General features: G+C 35.7%; 1 protein-coding gene across 2 annotated transcripts in view; it reads left to right on the forward strand.

Moving 5' to 3' along the window:
* Window positions 1-5,220: 5,220 nt before the first annotated feature.
* Window positions 5,221-19,913, forward strand: part of Cypl (peptidyl-prolyl cis-trans isomerase-like 1 Cypl) — a 54,853-nt gene continuing 40,160 nt past the window's right edge. Inside the window, exon 1 of one of the 2 annotated variants that reach the window (XM_081729598.1) lies at window positions 5,221-5,369. In XM_081729598.1, the coding sequence (XP_081585724.1) occupies window positions 5,314-5,369 (56 nt within the window). In that variant the 5' untranslated portion in view covers window positions 5,221-5,313. The remainder of the gene's footprint in view (window positions 5,370-19,913) is intronic. The other variant, XM_081729600.1, reaches the window with a different exon arrangement.

Genomic DNA, 19,913 nt, shown 5'->3' on the forward strand with positions numbered 1-19,913 from the left:
GTACCCAATGTACGTAAATACGAGACATTTCGGCGTCCCGAGAGAATTTTTCGGGACACCGGGAATGGTAGTGAAAAAACGGGACAATCCCGTTTTTACGGGACGGTTGGTCACCCTATACTAGAGTAAAGTGAGGACAACATTCTTACAGTGCACTTGGATAAAAGATTTTAATTTTTAAGGAGTGAAACTTGAAGTTCAGTATCCCAAGGAGGATCTATATTTCTGTTATGTTGGAAACCAAATCCGTAACTATATATTTTTATAGTTATATAATTTACTGTTTACAAAAATATTCTTTAAAAGGTTCATATGTATAGAAATTAATGTAAACATCCGTTCTTTTCATTTCTTGAACTTGGGCTACTTGGGATCCATTTATTGTAATATACTGTTTAAATAATTATATATCCACATCATAATATGTGATATACAGCAAATGTTACATTAAATATTTTCCATAACTCGTGTTATGCTAGGGGACGCGGTGGCTCAGTGGTAGAACGTTCACTTCCTGTGCTTGGAGTCCTATGTTCGATCCCAACTCGCGCCGTGTGGAATTTGTGGTGGACAAACACAGTGTTCGTGGGTTTTCTCGGGGTTCTCCCGTTTCCTCCCAGTTTCTTCATTCCACCATTTCATTCATTTCTCATCAGCATTGTCTCCTTTAGGCTAAGCGGCATAATCGTGGGACTAAAACTTAAAAATTTCAATATTTTAGTGTTATGCTACAGCACATTAAAGCCTCAAAATAGCCCAGAAGCTATTATCTAGGCCTATTCCGTTCATGAGAACGAGAACACAATAACTAGGTTAAATAGACTGCCAATTCCTCATTTGGAGAATTTATGGAGTTACTTTATCGCAATAGTTTAATACAAAATAAATATCTATAGCTATCGCGAGGAGTCGTGAAGCTTGACCTAGATTTACTAATTTCAGCACCCAATAGAACTTGAGGGTGTGTCCCAGTCGTCAACCTCTACCCATGAAATTTTGCCAGTCCCGTCTCTCGCGCTATACGGGGAAGGTTGCAGTGTTGTCGGATTGTTAACCTTTCGTGTTGTTGTTGTTATTATTGTTGCTATCGTTATTTTATATTTTTGCTATTATTCTTTTCTCCGATTAATTTGAATAATTGTAAGTGTTTGTTTATGTCTCTCGTTCGTCATGTCTTCTAAGTTTCGCAGCATTGTTGGTACATTTCTGATCGTTCACTTTTCTCAAGTGTGCGTTCAGAAGGCAGCTCCACGAATCGTGACGAATTCTTCCGATGCATCACACGAGAAACAAAGCAGTTCTACAGGGTGCGGCACGTAAAACTGGCCCGTAAAGTGAACACATAAAATGAAATGTAATGTATTGAATATGATTAACTACAACACATAAATGAAATGTAATGTGTTGAATATGACTACTCACCTTCACAGCAGGTGCTGAAAGTGTCCTCCGCCCACTTCAACACACATGTGAGCAGGATTGAGGAGATTCATATATACCCTTGTCAGTTCTTGTGTTGTAATGCTATTGGTGACATCCTGGATCCTGGTCTTGAGTTCTTCAATTGTGTGTGGATTTGTTTCGTATACTCTTCCCTTTAACAGTCCCCATAAGTAAAAGTCACACGTGGACAAGTCTGGTGACCGAGGAGGCCACAAGCCTTTGCTGATTGTCTTCTCTGGTGTAAACATCTCATGCACAAGGGACAATGATGCAGCTGATGTGTGGCATGTTGCACCGTCCTGCTGAAAGTAACATAACTGACGCTCCTCTTCGGTCAAATGTGTATAAAACTCCTCCAGGATTCCCATATACACGTCACTCTTCACTGTCGTCTCAAAGAATATGGGCCCAATAACGCGTGTGGCGGAAATGGCACACCAAACACCAATCTTCTCGTCATGCAAGGGTACCTGGTGGATTGCGTGTGGATTTTCTGTCGACCAATACCGGTTGTTTTGGGAATTTACGTACCCAGACAGGTGGAACCACGCCTCGTCACTCATGATGAGCATTAGTGGATCCAAGAAACCACTGGCAACATTGCTCAACAGGCATGAACAGAAATGCACCCTCTTCTGCAGGTCAGGCTCCTTCAGTTCTTGCACAACACTTATCCGGTACGGTTTTAACTTCAGTCCCCTTAAAACACGTCTGCAACTTCTCTCACTCGCATGAACCTGTTGACTCAATCTCCTGGTTGACTTTCGAGGACTTCTTGTCATTATCTCCTCCACCTGCATCTTTAATTCAGGTGTACAGACAGATAGTCGTCTGTTCCTGGGAGCATTTTGAACCGATCCTGTACGCCGCCATTTTTCAATCAATTCCTGAATGGTGATTTTTGCTGGCACAGAACGTCCTGGAAATTTCTCCCGAAACAAATTCTTTGTTTTCACAAAAGATCCAGTGAGAATGAACCCTTCAACAATGGCAACATGCTCGGGTATCGAATACAGCATTATCACACACTGACACTCATCCGGCTTAACACAACGAGGCCTTTTTCTCAACTGGTTTCGATAAGTTTCACTGGCTGCGGCTGCACGTGACTGCTGCAGGTCACGTAAGTCGACCCGACCTCGACACGCCATCTCTTGGTAGGAAGGTAGATTATTTAAGTGTTGCCAAAAACACAATATACCAGAACATTACGACGGGCCGGTTTTACGTGCCGCACCCTATATGATTCGTGTAGAGCTCATGCATTACAAGTCCTCGCGGTTACTATAGATAGATGCTGAAGTATTATTATTATTATATTTAAAGTACTATCAAATATTACGACATAGAATTATTGGTTTTTATTGACTGAAATGAGATGCTTATTTTCGAAAGGTTATCCAGTAGGTTTACGCATTCTAAACTAATAAAGCTGGTACTAGTATCAACACAGATAGGTGGTTCTAAGTGAATATTTTCTTCGAAATAATTTTAAAATTTACGCGAAAACTTTTGAGACGAGTCGAAATTTTTGAGCTGTATCGAATTCCACAAAGTCTGTCTTGATTCGCGCATATCCTTAAGTGTCGTTAATTGTCCTCAGCATTAGGTATATATGCAACGTTTTCTATATATACTACAAGTAATACTTATTTATTCTAACTTTATTTTTAAGAATGGTATAATGCAAAATGTAAGGCATAATTATTAACCTAATGTAATTTACATTAATATTATTAAAACAAGTCTTGAACTTCAAGATGTGGCCTCGCGTAGCGTAGTGGCTAACGCTTTCGCGAGCGGTCCCGGGTTCGATTCCTGGTGAGTGCACTCGGTCGAAAAAATTGTAAAAAGCTATTTCAGGCCAGCCATCCTGCATGAGGCTTTTCTGGGTTTTCCTCATTCACAAGACAAATGACGGGGTGGTACATAGCGATACGTGAAGGAAAAAATAAACAGAAAACATACTGCGTTTCTTCTGTCGAATAAAGAAGAATTTGTCTTGAAATGAATTTCAAACAATATTACGGACGTACCATACTTTCTGTTCTTACAATGCTAGGCATATATATCATATATATATATATATATATGCGTAGCGTTCATATATGGAGTAATTTACTATTATATGAATCAGATTCCAAAGAGGCTTGATATTATTTAATTCGCTCGCTTACTATTCTCAAAGGTGTAGCCACGGGGGAAAAGACGGTCATGTCTTTCCAAACTATTTCCAACCCCGAAATGAGGTTCCTCTGGTATATGTTTAATAAACTTATTTAATAGCTAATGTAAATGAGGGACATTCATAATAAAACATGAAAATTAAGAAAGAGATCATCCTCAGTACGGTACGGTTTCTGTACCCAATGAAAACAACTAAAAATTAATCATATGCTTTATATTCTCATTTCTCTAAGTGGGTACACACCGTGTGAATTCACTATTATATTTTTGCATACATCTGAATTGACATTTTTTCGAGTTTTTCCTTTACTATTTTAACCCACATAAGCACAAAGTCACACACAAGTTAACAAACTGTCATAAACAGGATTTGTTTTCTTATCAACAGCTTATTGATTCATCTCTTACAATCCGGTTTCTAACTTCCCTACTGTCAAGATCCGTCTTTTGATAAGCTAGCATCGTGAAAATATATAGTATGTATGTATTTTTGGCGAGTTAAAATACTTTCATATTCTGAAAGAGGTCATTTGTTGTGCATTTAATATGTGAAAGCTTGCCTTCCCCTGGAAGTAATGTTCTCCTAGAACAACTTGCTGGCTGCACCCCTGATTAGCCTGTAATAAAAGTTGTGAGTTGTACTTAAAAATCGAAACAAAAATCCACTGGAAATTGAACACGGAACTCAACGCTTGTTTTACTAATTGTTTTATATGGAAACCTTTAAAAGCATGTAACATGACAAGCAGTTGTCATAAAAAGATTTAATTTTCACGTATGTGTTTGTAAATATTTTCTTTACTTCCTAAAGTCAGCAGTCAATGTGCTAATGGAATATTTATAAGTAGCGCCCCTGGTATTGTCAAGATTTGCAGTAGCGCTAGAAGTCAGCGTGCAGAACTGCTTGTCGCGAACTGTCAACACCGCTCAAAGCCAATTGGACGCAACGCTCGAAGCCAACACAAGGTCATGTCGCTTTACATCTGAAACATATAATAATCACAACGTGAGGATATATATGACCCCAGCACTCAAAGGACCATAGAAATTACCGCACTAACACAACAATGCAACATACACTTTCAACAGCATGTTCTGAACCGAAACTAATATCGTGTTTCACTCATAACGGCGCAGGCGCAGAACTCATTTTATATGGACTGAGGTGATCACACGTTGTGATTGTAGGGTTAACATGTCAGACCTACTCTTCGGCACAAAGGGCCGAAGGATATATTATAGGAGTTTTCTAAAAATTCTACGTACAACAAGGCAAAAAAATATCAAAATATGAATATAACTATTGCCGTGATTATTGCAAATTTTGCGTTTAATTAACGCAAACCGCTATGTAATGGGCCAGCCGGAATAGTTACTGTCGTTTCTTTGAATTCAAATATCGATTATCACATAGTAGACCGCAAATTTTGTGTTGCGTTGACGCAACTTGATCTAGAATGAGAGGCTTGTTTTATAACAGTGTCTACAAAAATTTCGGGTCGCAATTTAAAGGAAAAATGCAAAAACCATTTATAAATACTATGCCTACGCAAAAAATATATCTGTCCCTCTTCCTTCGTCTCATTAGCTACACATAGTAAGATTCTGGTGGAATTCCTTTCTAATGTTGGGAGAATTATTCATCACTAGTTAGCAACATTATCAGCCAATAAACCGAAAAAGATGGCGGGCATTCCAGATAAGTTGTGGCAGCCACCGTATGTTGTATTAGAAACAACGTGAGTGAAATTATTATAATTCTGCTATGATAGATTAGTGTGATTAGTGCTAAAATATCTTTCAATTTGAAATTGATGTCCATGAGTGCATGGGCACATGATTTGGTGCAGCTTAAGAATTCGGCGTGCAGGTTTACTTTTGGCGGACCACTCGAAATAATTGAAAAATTAAAAGTCTTTCACTAATATCCTTCTTATTGTCTCCTAAAAAATTTGCGCTGGGCCACCAAGGGACCCACAAGAAGCAGGCCTAATTGTTGAAAAATTAAATTCTTTTTCGATTTGCGTATAAACGGCTTCCGGAGGTATGGTATAAGAACTACAGTGCATACATCCTTCTAGATGACCACTAAAAGGCACGTATGATACCTAATGGAGTCAGGCAGGGCGAAGCTGGAGAGATCCATACGAAGAGAGCAGTCACGTCAGCGATGGTGGGTATACGCGTATGTGAGGATAGTGAAAAGAAGTGGATTTTGGCAAAGATATGAGGTTCAATAGCATTTGTTATGGTTTCATACTAGTAACGCTTCACTTGTAAACCTAAAATACAGCTTCTGTACACTGTGCAGAAATACACCGCCGGTGGAAAATAACATCTAATAGAATAATCTCTCATGTGCATTCACTTATTTTATCCATCGTAAAGCACTTGTAATGATTTTACACTAGTAACCCTACACTTCTAAAACTAAATACTAAAATACAGCTGTATTACTTTGTATAACATTCTGTTGCCTGCAGAAATGTGTTTAATATGTCAACTGTAAATCTTCCAAAATGTGGTGCGCTAAAACTACACCAGCACCAAATTCGGGTACGATTAGGTTGCAACATTGAACATCCCATTAATAGCATATTATGCATCACCTAACCTAACCTGAATACTTTACGTGCACGTTCTTTTAACAGAAGTTTTATGTGCAATATTACGAATAGCTGTTCTCGTTATTTTTTTGAGCAAATATGTCGGTCTCTACCTTTTTACGATTTTGCGTTAATGATCACGTAAGCATATTTTAGCCTCTGAATCCAATACTTTTATTTCCACGCTGACTCAAACTAACTTCAACATTGTTCTGCTCATTACTGGGGGCATCAACAGTACTAAACATAGAATTTTTGTCCACCTCAGGACAGAAAAGTTAAGGTCAAATACGTTCATAATTGCAATTATAGATAGAAGTGTTCGGGTGGTATTTAGTATCTTTCAAATCGGCATTTAATCCGAAGTTGGTGGTCCGGCTATTTGTCCACCGAAAGCGTAATAAAAGGTATAAAAAATTAAAATTTTTCAATTTTTACTTTTTTCAATGACTTTCTGTTCGCTTTCGTTACCTTGTGTGGTGGGGAAAAGGTTAAGTTCTGTTTGGTTGGGTTGGGAAGGTTCTAGAACACATCTCCTTTCATATAGGTTAGAAGCTAGGTTGATTTCTTTCTGTACCAAACTTTAATGTTTAATGTACATAGTATTGCCGAAGGAGCGTTACCGAGTGAAGGTGGGTTAGAAACCCGCAGGGCACGTTGTTTTCTGTCTTTGTTACAGCTAATTGGGAAGGGAAAAATATCTTTGAGTTTTACGTCCCACGATTATGCCGGTTAGGCTAAAGGAGACGATGATTATGAGAAATGAATGAAATGGTGGAATGAAGAAGGTGAGAGGAAACGGGAGAACCCCGAGAAAACCGACGCATACGGTGTTTGTCCACCACAAAGTTCACTTGGCGGAAGCAGGGTTTGAACCCGTGACCTAATTGGGAAGGGAGACCGTTACATTGAAAAGTAGAACTTTCCTCACACGTTTCTTTGCAGTTTCTTACCACACTTTTTGCAATTCGTTTTGAAATTCATGACTCCTTGATTTTCGCGAAGTTTTTAAAGATTTTCCTCATTATCAACGCATTGCTTTACAAATTCTATCACTGTCAATTCACATCCACCGCAGCGTCTTTATGTATTTTCAGCCAAGTTGACAATACAAACGCTCGTTGCTTTCCCACAATGCGACCATTCGGTAACTTTGCGTGAAATAGTTCCCTCCGCTTGCCAAAAGTTCCACGTTTCCAACCGCATATATATGACTAACAAACAAAATTTTCGATCTCCTTATCAAGCACAGATACGAGGAAATTATCCATTTCTTCCCGATAAATTTTCAAAATTTTGCTAGAGTCAGACGACCAACTTTGGACCTTAACTCCTCAAATCCATCGACTGCTCCGAAGTAGGAAATTACGTAACTTACAATGAGCCCTTGTAAACGACCTTGGTTTATGTGTATACACCATCGCTGACTTGCCTGCACCCTACGGTCGCATTCCCTTGCTACCGTTCGGATCGCCCAACTTTGTTCCTGCCCTGATTCGGTTAAATGGCTTTCGTGCTTTTTAGTGGCCACCTAGCTTAAGTTGGCTTGTGTTGTATGCACTGTAGTTTTTATGACGTATGTTCACTCATACATCACGATTACAGATAACAAGCTGTAATGAGGACTAAGTAAGCCAAAGTCACTACCAAGTGATTTGGGGGAGAATATAAATAATACCAAGTGTTTATTAATTATATTAAGTTTACAAGCGTGACTGTTAACAGGGGTAATCAGTCACCCCAGCGCTACCATACTTCACTAAAGAAAGTTAATAAGAACAAAGAACGTATATGTTTTAAACATGGTTCTTTCCGAAGTTTATACAGCATATTTCAGAAGGCGCAAAAACAGAATATTTGTAGTATTAAACAACAGAGTAATCCGATATGGGATTATGCGTCACTCCTGTTGCTAACGGAGGGTTATAATTACGTTTTTTATGCAAAATAGTGTGCAGATTGATTGAAAATTAATTGTATGTGCGCATAAGCGTCAAATGCGTATGGATTTATAAAATGGGCGCGAAAATAAAATGATAAGGAATGTCATAAAAAATTACCATACAACATAAAGCGGGGGGGGGGGGGGGGGCAAGGTCCTACACTGGGCGTATCTTCACAATCTTAAATTCAATACGGCGAATGTTCAGCTCGACAACTAGAGTCTTTCTTACCAAGTGTCATGTCCCAACTTCCGGTTCAAACATCAGAGATTATTAATAATAATAAATAATAGAAACACACATGAAGTCATCATCCCTCGTGTTCGGATCAAAGAATAGTTAATTTGTGATGGTAAAAGTCTCCCATAAGTATTAAGGCATAGGAATATAGTGTTTTAAAAGTCTCCCATGTAATGTAATTCGTTCCTTAAACGCTTTCTAAGAACGTTACTTGTTCTTTCTGAAATATGCTGTATGCAAATGATAAATAGGTTTTAACTTCGCATCGACATGTAATATGGATTTATAAAAACAATGGGGAAAAAAGTAGTGGTTCAATGAGCCATTCCATGGATTTGTCGCTACTTTAATCAGTTTGTAAAGACAATGTTATAGCCACGGGACATGAAACTTAAGTGAGTTCTGCAAGGCTGAAAATTTTTAACATATTTCAGATTTTTCCGAGAATTGAATTTAAGATATATGTTTCAAAGTGAAATACCGTATCACAAATCTATTCAAGGAACTTATGTTTCAGCATATAGGGAAGAATGTTTTTGCTAACTTCCAATATCTTGCACTCCATTGTAGTTTATTTTAGTATAAGTCATTGCTTAATTTATCAGAGAATATTTCATAATGTTCATCACATTATCTTCGACATTTTTTTTCCATTTATTTATGTAATGAAATGCGAGCTTTCTCGTGGCTAAGCGATTAGCGTGCATTCCTTTGTTGTGGGAACCACGGGTTTGTTTCCCGGCGTGAGCACATGTGGTTCGGATCCCACGTTACTCTGTAGGACCTTGTTTCACACAACATCACTTCTGCAAGAAACGCTAAATTGTCAACAACAAACCAACCACTAACTACTGATAAATCACTTAATCCAGGCAACGACAACTTGGTATCAAAGAAAACGAGTTACGGGCTTCAGAGATTGAGCTCCTGTGATTGGTCCTTTTTATTATTATTTGCTTACCGGTACTGATAAGATGGCAGACAAAACTGAAAGAGGCTACTTAATAAAGAAACAAAATTTTGGAAAGGAACTTCAATGATTATTTGAACGGTCAATTTCATTGTCTATGGCATGGAAATCATGGGTTTGATTCTCTGTGAGGATACATGTTTACATTCTACATCAAACAATAGATCCATGTCAATATCTAAACTGCTCACTATCCAATGCACGAACTTTCTGCGCGTGTATATCTACGTTTAATTTTTGGTGGGAATATTTGTAGCGGATACAAACCCAAGCAGTAGATTGGTTTCATACTAAACAACAATTTATTTATATTTTTTAATAAAATTTTATACTTTATTTCTTTGTGTAATTGGGGGCCACGGTGGCTCAGTGGTAGAGCGTTCACCTCTGGTGCTTGGGGTCCCGGGTTCGATCCCAGCCCCCGCCAAGTGAACTTTGTGGTGGACAAATACCGTCTGCGTGGGTTTCCTCGGGGTTCTCCCGTTTCCTCCCACTTTCTTCATTCCACCATTTCATTCATTACTCATCATCACCGTCTCCTTTAGCCTAACCGGCATAACCATGGGATGTAAAACTCAAATAGTTCATTTCATTTTTTCCTTTGTGTAATTAATTGATTGGTGTTTACTCACTAGCTCCCTCTTTCCATTTCGTATAGCCTCGCACTGACAGGAAAAGTTAGACGCTAACCCCAGTAATCAATAGGTTCACGTTCGATATAGTGTCCGTGATTATTTATTTTAAAAGTATAAACATTCAGAATCTTTAAAAACCTTATATGCATTTTATATTTGGATGAGAAGTAAGGCCAGGCTCTAGATACAGGGTTCCTACTGGTAAAGGAAGTCAGGGAAAGTAAGGGATATTTTATAAAATATATTTTTCTAACATTAATATAGCCCCGCAGTTTCAGCTTAGCCAACCATTAACGAGCACAGTATGGAACATTGCTCAGATTTTTATGAGTGGTAAGTGGAATATACGTATGAGCAATTGATTGTTATTTATCTCTATAGAATAAACGTTCTTATATTCACCGTTATTTATTCCTTATTTATATGTCAACTTATCCGACACCTGTCATTAAAGTCAGGGAATTTCCTGCTAAAGGTCAGGGAAATACACTTCTCCAGATAAGTAGGAACTCTGAGATATTATAAATATCACTTCATTACATTACTTGTGAAACTGAGGCAGAGTGGATTCATTTAAACCTCTTGATTTTTTAAATAAAAATCGTTGATTTAAATTAATTTAAAAGGTGAAAATAAGTAAAATTTCGTTTCTATTGTTATTTCGATTATGGAAGACTAGCAGCGTTCACCCCGCTTCGCTGCGGTCACCCCGGAACGCAATAAACTTTGTTACTTAGATAATTTTTACTTTTTCGCTTTCAAGTGATATGATAAAAACCATAGAAGATTGCAGTAAATCTTAACATTATATCGCCTGTCATTTATGTTAACCCGCCCCGCTTCGCTGCGGTCATCCCGGTGCTGGCATATTGTAAAAGTGTCTGTAAAAATAAGCAAATCAATTAAAAAATTTTAAACAGAAGATTCAAGCTATTTTCCGCTGTATATCGCCTGTCATTTATGTTAACCCGCCGAGTGACACGGTCATGCGGGTTGCATATAAATACGTTTATTTTTACCTATGATGAACTAATAACAAAGGATTTGTGGACACCTGAATGGTCAATTATCTCAAGACACTGGTAATTAAAAATTAAAGTGATATGATAAAAACCATCTAGGGTCCAAATCCTAATAACCCCCCAAAAATGAAAGAAATTGGTTCAGCCGTATTAGCGTGATGAGCGGACAAAAAATTGTACGTTCTCTTTTATATATATAGATAATAATCATAATACAATGAGACTGAAATGTATGTAGAGCACAGTATGAAAGCAAATGTTACGCAGAGGATGATCAGGAAAAATCTCTTTCTGAACGGGTCAACGTGGGAATCCTGCTTTCTTCTCTTCATAGCATAGGGTTTTTAAATCGTTAACTATTCCAACGGGGAAATCACCGTGGACATTTAAGACGAAAATTCTTTTGTGTGCGCAACTGTTTGTTTCTTTCCAGATAATAGGGGCGTATTTAGAGGGGTCCGATCACCTCTTCGAAACATTTTTTTTTTTTTTTTTTTTTTTTTTTTTTTTTTTTTTTTTTTAGATTTTACAACTTTAGGCGAAATTTATGTGTATTTCGTGCTGCAAGCTAGTTCCGATTTTTTTTTTTTAATATGCCCCTGCCAAATATCAGTAACTTTTGTGAAAAAAAAAATGTCATGTTGTTGTACTTTTTCCTTAATGCTTAAGAAACAATGCTTGTGATTGAAGTAGGTTAACGATTCTTGATTAATTCAAACTTCAACCCTGGGGGCCGCGGTGGCTCAGTGGTAGAACGTTCACCTCTGGTGCATAGGGTCCAGGATCAAACCCTGCTCCCGCCAAGTGAACTTTGTGGTGGACAAACACCGTGTGCATGGGTTTCCTCGGGGTTCTCCCGTTTCCTCCCACTATCTTCATTCCACCATTTCATTCAGTCCTAATCTTCACCGTCTCCTTTTGCCTAGCCGGCATAACTGTGGGACGTAAAACTAAAAAAATTCATTTCATTTTTTAATTCCTAATGTTTTCTCTTCAATTTACGATTTGTATTACACGAAGAGAAAATTTTCATTTAAATAAAAAAAATCAACAAAAATGATTTTTAAAAAATTCATTATTTTTGTCCACCCTGGAAAGTACCCGTTGTAAGGATACCTTAAGTGTCAAATATGAAAATTGATATACACATTCTTAAGTAAAAACTAATTTACTTCAGCGTCTGCGAAAATTTCGCTTCTGAAAGGGGGCTGATTTCTATAATATAAAATTTCCTATTGTTTATTCAGAAAATGCTTAATGCAAGAATTGGAGGTGTGAAATTCATTACATAAAGTCTTAATTGAAAATAAAGGAAGCACATAGCTATTTCGTTTTCGATAATTCCGCTTGTTTAAGGGGAAGGGAGAAAAATGTGAGAAGTTTGAAAGCGATTTAATGAAAATTCACGCCATGTTAATGTAGACAGAAAACTCCTCAATTACAAGAGCAATGAATACTGAGAAGAAGACATTTGTTTTTTATTATTATTATGTATGCTAAAGGAGGTAAAGATTAAAATGTTTTATCCAGAATGGAGTATCAGATAAATCAGTGAAGTTAGGAAGATGAAACTGCATAAAACTTCCAATTAAAAATAAACCGATGCGTTCCTCAGCGTTTTGAAAATTTCTTTTTAAGAAGGAAGAGACATTGTATATTTTTCTCCCGCATCAGGGTTGGCAAAAACCATGGTTTTTATTAAAAAACCAAAAAACCGTTTTTTTTTTGTTTAAATCAAGTTTTTTTTGGTTTAAACCAGGTTTTTTTGGTTTAAATAATTCGCTCTATATATTCATATCATAAATGGACAGAAATAACACTTACACTTTTACGAACATTTTTCGTTTCTTGGTTTAAACCATTTTTTTTTTTTTTTTTTTTTTTTTTAAACCAGGGTTTAAACCAGCTAACCTTGTCCCGCATTGAAAGTAATGTTGTCTGTTATTTGTGATCGCATCACAGGAAAATGGATAAATAAATTTTGGATCTCTCTTGAGCTAGGCTTTAATTACTACGTTCATTAAAGGGCGTATTATATTCTTAAAGGGGTAAATAGAGTATATCATGAATCCAAGTTAGAAAGATAAGATATTTATGAACTTTCATTAGAAATAAGCGGACCGTGAACCATTATTTCCAAAAATTCCGTTTGAAGGGAATGGAAGTCGCAATTTTTATATTTTTCGCCACATTGGTATAGACGTTTCTATTGTTTATGATCACATCACAGTTAATGGGCTACCCGTTTGAAATTAATCTTCAAATATAACTCACATTGATTAAGGAACGTATCCCAATAGTGTAGAGGAGTTCGAAATATATGTGCCAAACATAGAGTATTTTGTGGGCTTTTATAGTAACACCTTCATTGAAATGAAGGACTTCAATTGTTTTCCATGAAGAACTCGCCCAGTGTAAACAACGGGCATTTTAGATAGTTTCCTTATGAAGTTTTAGGGGACAAATACTTTTTAGATTTCTTATGTATGGTTTCGTTTATAAGACAAAATACAACAGAATATACATAAAATGTTAAATGAAACTATATATATATATCTTAATCTTTAAAAGCTTATTCTTTTCCATTATTACTTTTTATAGAGCTATATGATTTTATTTAAATACATTTTCTATTTATATCTTTCATATAATGCAGTTTCAGGTAAATAAAATATCTTAAAAAATGTAATTTCATACCTACGAAGTTTAACAACAATGAAAACTAGTCCTAAATAATGAAAAAAAAAGGTTTTCCATCTTTGGTAGCATGTTTTTTCATTCTGCAGCATCTTGCTATCACTTCGCTCGTTATAACTGCGAACAATTCTTTCGGCTGTTTCTTCATGTACATTACATTATGATTTTTTTTTTTTTTTTTTTTTTTTTTACGTTAACATCCAGTTCCATTACCATATTTTTTCTGTTAAAAACTTTCGCTGGTTCAAATTAAAGAAATAAAACGACTTAATTTGCTTATCAGTAAGATAAGTGAATAAAGATACGAATTATTTGAGTCCACTTTGGCTCAGACTCATTTATACATAAATAGATAAGATACTTCTCATTTCACTAAATGCCTCTCGTGAGGTCTGTATGACCTCCCCCACTGATCTTGGGTTTTATCATTTTGGTATTCTCCATGCAGCTTTTCATTCAATTGTTTTATCAGTAAGCGTTTTCCTCTCCTTGCTAGTTCATGCAGAAGGACCGGAAAGAAGTGTGCACTGTCATTTTTCAAAAACTATTTCCAAAGTGTACTGTATATATATCCGTGTTATAATATTGCTATTTCAATAGTGCACTATCGTGTCCAACATAATATCATGGCAGGAAAAGAATGTTCCAGGGTTGAAAATTTTATTTTGGATTCATATACGGTTACACTTTGGGTTAAATTGTGCAATATAAAGAAAAGATGGTGTAGATACATCAGTATGAGACAATCAAACAAGTAAACATAAATGTAATTGTGGATTTTAATTTTTAATATTGTTTTACCTCAGAAAAGCAAAGGAACGAGAAAAAAAAAATGCAAAATTTCTTGTTTGTTTCCATCGCCGCAAGTAGAGCAGTTTTTAATTGCAAAGTGAAGTAAATAAATATCAGCTACTGAATTTCTAATAAGGAATGCTGTTATAAGAACTTCTTTCAGTCCGCGGATACTATTAATTTAAAAGCCGTAATGGTTATTGTAACGTAATGAAACATCGGAATTATTCTTGCATTTTAAATATTTCATTTCCTTTCTTGACAGAAGGTAGAATTGCCATGAAATTTAGCGTAAAATAATATTTTTGGGTCTAATTTAAAAATAGGACATTTTTCTTAACGTCCCACGTTTATGCACCGAGGCTAAAGGAGACGGTGATAAGGTAGAATGAAGAAAGCGGGAGGAAACGAGAGAACTCCGAGAACATTAGCACTTATGGTGTTTGCCCACCACAAAGTCCAGTTACCTCACGCACTGGAGATAGAAGCAACAAATATCATTATATGTTTTGCAGAGATTCATAATTTTAATATCCATATCATAGTGTTTGTATGTTTATTTTGGATACTAATTAGAGAGTTATTACCTGACCAGCGAACGAGTGCTGGCGACCGGTTTTGTAACTAAAATACAAGCAACAATGTTTGTAACCGGATTACTTGTAATTAATCTATCACAGTTCTTTTTGTCCTGTTCACAATAAATCACTTCACGCACATGTTCAAGTTAAGACAAATACAGTTTCAAAAGTTATGTAAGTTATTTCCAGAGCATTTTAATGGACCTGAAAAAAAAAGTACATACACACTCCATATTAATTTGGCAATAAGTTGCTAATAAATCTCAATGTTGTACAAAGAAACACTAACAACTTCATAGCATTCGAGTGTAAGGAATTTCTACTTCTCCTATTAACAAAATCACGAAGTTCTTCTTTGTGAATCAAAGTTATACATTTGGCAACTGCGCTTTCATTGTTTAAAGCAAGTTCTATTGTGTAGGTTTGAGATAAGACGTCTTCGAAATTGCTACCAAGTTGGACCATGTGATCTCCGATTGATTGTTTAAGCAGTGTCTTGAGTAACAAAATTCTTATGCATTCAGATCATATTCGGATGTGCTGCAAATGTCCAGTCAGAGAGAAACTGATAATCTTTCACCGCAATACTCCTAACCACATCCGAAGGAGACTTGGATCCGCCCCTGATTGAGATGGTAGATAAAGATAACTTTCTCTGATGTCTAACCTATCATTATTTAGCATGGTTTGGTCATTTAAAAAATCCAGTATTTCTGCCGTATTTTGAAAACTTTATTTAAAAGAAATATACCAAATGTTACATTGAATGGTAGGGGAGCGATTAAAGGTTAAAGTGGAGTGCCTGACAAATGAAGGTTCCTTATAACTCCAGTGAAATTCAGAAAAAATGAATTACGTAATTGAAAACAAAACATATAAAATACATTTTCAGGGTAACTCTTACAGGCATTATGTTATAAAATTAATGCTACTTCTAAAACTGATCACAGTGAATAGATATGTAATTGAGTAACAAAACCACTTGCATAAGTTTTTCAAAGTATCAAATTTGAGAAGAACGAAGTTTGTCTCCCACTGTTATCTCATTGCTCAAAGATACCGATGATGAAACATTTGGCCGAAAATCATGCGGCCGATTCTTACATAAATTCATGAAGATGAGTGCCAATTTTAGGTACCTAAGTTCAGTATAACAATAATAAACCTCTTGCAACCATACGTAGCACATTTTAATTCTTAGGCGTGAAATAAAAATATACCTGGTTAAAGACGATTGCCTTTGTCTTTGACTTTTATATGTGGATAACAATACAGGGCTTTTTAGATAGAGGAGGGTGAGGTTTTATTAAAGAAAACCGTATATCTGATATGTTTGAACTATAGGCAACACTCAGTCCTCTGAAGTCAGTCTACAAATGATTATATATTACAGACATAAAGATAACACTAGGCTCCCAAGTTTCAGAATTATATTGTGTGTGAAAACAGTTAGTAGAATTAATTCTTTGTCACCTGAGAGCTAGAATCTGAGAGAAATTCAAGGGGAATTTCTGTACTCAAAAATTGTGAATTTATTATGTGTTGAAGCAATGATACTTACGCTTACATTACCCACACACTGATGTTTTTTCAATACCTTTATTCCACATTTATCAAAAGTCTGGATTTCGATAATAATTCTAAAAGAAAGATGCTCTGTAATCAGATTTTACAAGTATTCCGAAAGGCAGGCTATCCAATCCTATAAAATGAAGGAAAAATGAAAGAAGCTCTTTAAAAATGAAGGAGAAATTTCTTCATCACCTCCTTTTCCCCCCAAAAGGGTTCTCATTCATCAAAAAAATGAAATGAAATTTCTTTAGTTTAACGTTCCATGCTCAAACTCTTTATGTTAGAGGAGACAGATGATTAATTAAAGTGAAGGATTGCAAAATTAATTTTTTGGCTCACTGGGATTTCAACCCAGAACCACGTAAGCAAAGGCACATGCGGAGAGGACTTCCCACAGTTCTTGAGTGAAAACGTATCGAAATTCTTCCTTGGCTAAAACTGGAGAAAATAATTTATTTATCAACAGATAAACATACACTTAAAACAAACACAAGCATCGCGAGCTTAACTTCATTTAAACAGGCCCTATGCGCAAGTCTAAGCTATCAACCCTAAATTAAAACTTTTAGTCATTGGCATCATCATTCCCTGCATTTTATAGGTTGCTCCTGTTTTATAATGAAATCAAATAAACCGTAATCAATTTTTATACTATCTGCTTAATACACGGTAGAAACTCATTGAGTTGTCAATTGTGCTATGTTCTCAAATTTTTAATTTCCATGTATATACCATTATCCACAATACATCTGCTTTACTGCAGGACACCATTCCTGCATTCAATGACAACTATATAATTTATGGCGTTCTTTATTAAGCCCAAACAGTTTAGGTTACTTATAACATGTAAACTGCAACTATTAAAATTCGTTGGATACACTGCAGAGTGGCGCTCTCCGCTCCCCTATCCCATCACGCTTACCAAGAAACTGATGTAAACACAACAAAACCGCAGGGTGCTATCCTGGTCAAGAAATAACTTGCTGCAGAACTTTCAGAAAATAAATTACAAAAGTCTTTATCTGTTTTCCAAAAGCCTAGCTTAAAACAAGAAAGAAAATTAATTCGTTTATACACAGCAAAATTTATTCAGGTTTTGGTTTATTTTCTGCTAGTTTGTAATACTGACATTGCAAGTAAATTTGATTTTACTTTATTTCCTGAAATATAGTTCCCCCTCAACCTCCTATACAAAAGACAGGTCAAGTAACTCACATGTTATATCAGGAATCAGCAGAATGTTTTCAAATAGTCTTGCTTTTATCCTTTTGACCTCAATGGATTTTTTCAGAAATTACTCCTTAGCTTTTGCTCCAAGGAAGATAACTGGACAAAGGTATATTTTGGGGACACTCGAATTGGCAGTGAAACAAATAGCAAATCGCATGAAGCAGATGGTTAATCATTGTTGCCTGTTCGTAGTTACGATCTACTTTAATCACTGATTTGTTCATTCTATATTAAAAATATAAATAATGTATCAAATTTGCTATTTAAAATTACCGTAATTTTCTTTAATAGTGTAGGTATTTTATCAGGCCACAACGAAATTATCATATGCATACTGCAATATTATCGTTCAATTTCCAGCCCTGACTGGAAAAATATAGGGAGAAAGAGCCAAACCTAAAAGGAATTTGTAAGGATCTATGGTCATTTGTTCAAACCCAGCATCTGGAAGGCAGCCCTACTTTTTGTCACCAGAATTGTACAAGCTGTATGGTCTGATTAAAAGAAGACCGACTTCAGAAATGAGATAGTGTATTGGTATTCTGGGAGCGAACTGGGTAGCGTAGAGGTTAGTGCATCGGCATGGTACGACGAAGATGTGGGGTTCGAGTCCCAGTCCATTCATACAGAGGATTTGGTGTGTTAAAAATCGATTGCTTCTTCCTTTCATTAATATAGGGATGGATTTTTTTTTTTTTTTTTTTTAATTATATAGATTATGAACATAAGTGTCTGACAGTGTTATAGATGTTATTGTAGTGACAGTTTATTACAGCTCAACACAAGTTGCAGTGTGCAGTTCGAGGTGATCTTATCAAAGTGAACTATGTATGCTATAATGGGAAATGCTCACCACAATTAAAACAATTGTCCGTTAGGAGTGGAAATTTCATCAGTAAACATAAATTCCATGTACAATATTACATTAAGTTATGTTTTCGTTTTTGGTGTGACAATTTTTTAATTTTTTTTTATTTTTTTATTTTATTTTATTTTATTTATTTATTTATTTATTTATTTATTTATTTTTTTTTTTTACGAATCCATTCGGTGCTTCATTGTACCCGACTTCTATTCATCAAATTCAAATTTTCAGGTATTTAATTTCTTTCTACTTATTTTCCCCTTGATTTTAAGATATACAGTTAGTGGTTTGATTGAGGGGCTTATTTCCCTTCAAGGATGTAATGTTATGAGCTATTCGTACTGTACATCAATTTTAGTTTTGGTAATTGGCATGTGGTAATTTCTCTCCGATAATACAAACCAATAATAAAATGTCTTTTTGCATGCGTCAGTTAATTACAAATTGAAAATACTAAATTTAAAAGAAGGATTTCTTAAGACTACATTTGGATGATTACCACATACAAAATAAAAATTATTGGATTAAAAAGGAAACAAAATCTTCTCTTATGACAATTAGAAATGTACAAATCACTTTTTTTTCAATACCATAGTTTGAATCAGACACCCTACAAACGCTTTACTTGGAAGAAAGAGAATTATTAGAGATCTCGTCTATTTTCTCAACATTATACCTGGATAATTACGCACATAGAAACGAGAAATAGTTGCATTAAAAATAATATTGGAGAACTTCAGGGTTACTCTTACGTATCTGCTGGAATATAACATGTAGTACGATAATCGTATGTTACAAAGGTCCTTTGATCGTAAAATATAGTGTAAGAAAGCAAATTGGCAACTGAAAATGACACTTTAAAAAGATGCAACATTTCAGTTCTTAGTTTTTAAAAAGGAAAGTGTCGACTTTTATGCTTCAGTACTACTCATTCGAGTATCATGGCCGATACGTCATTCTTTTCAGAATAAAACAAACTTTCAAATGGTATCATGCGCATGTGTGCATGATGTACAAGAAGGGAAATTTGGAGTAATATTGGGGAATTCCCCTTCACAAAATCCATTTTGAAATTATTTCCCTCCCGTGGGCGACCTGGGTTACAGGTACCCAAACACAACCTACCAACC

Source organism: Thermobia domestica, chromosome 10 (genome assembly GCF_964235325.1).
Source record: "Thermobia domestica chromosome 10, izTheDome1.hap1.1, whole genome shotgun sequence".
Taxonomy (NCBI): domain Eukaryota; kingdom Metazoa; phylum Arthropoda; class Insecta; order Zygentoma; family Lepismatidae; genus Thermobia; species Thermobia domestica.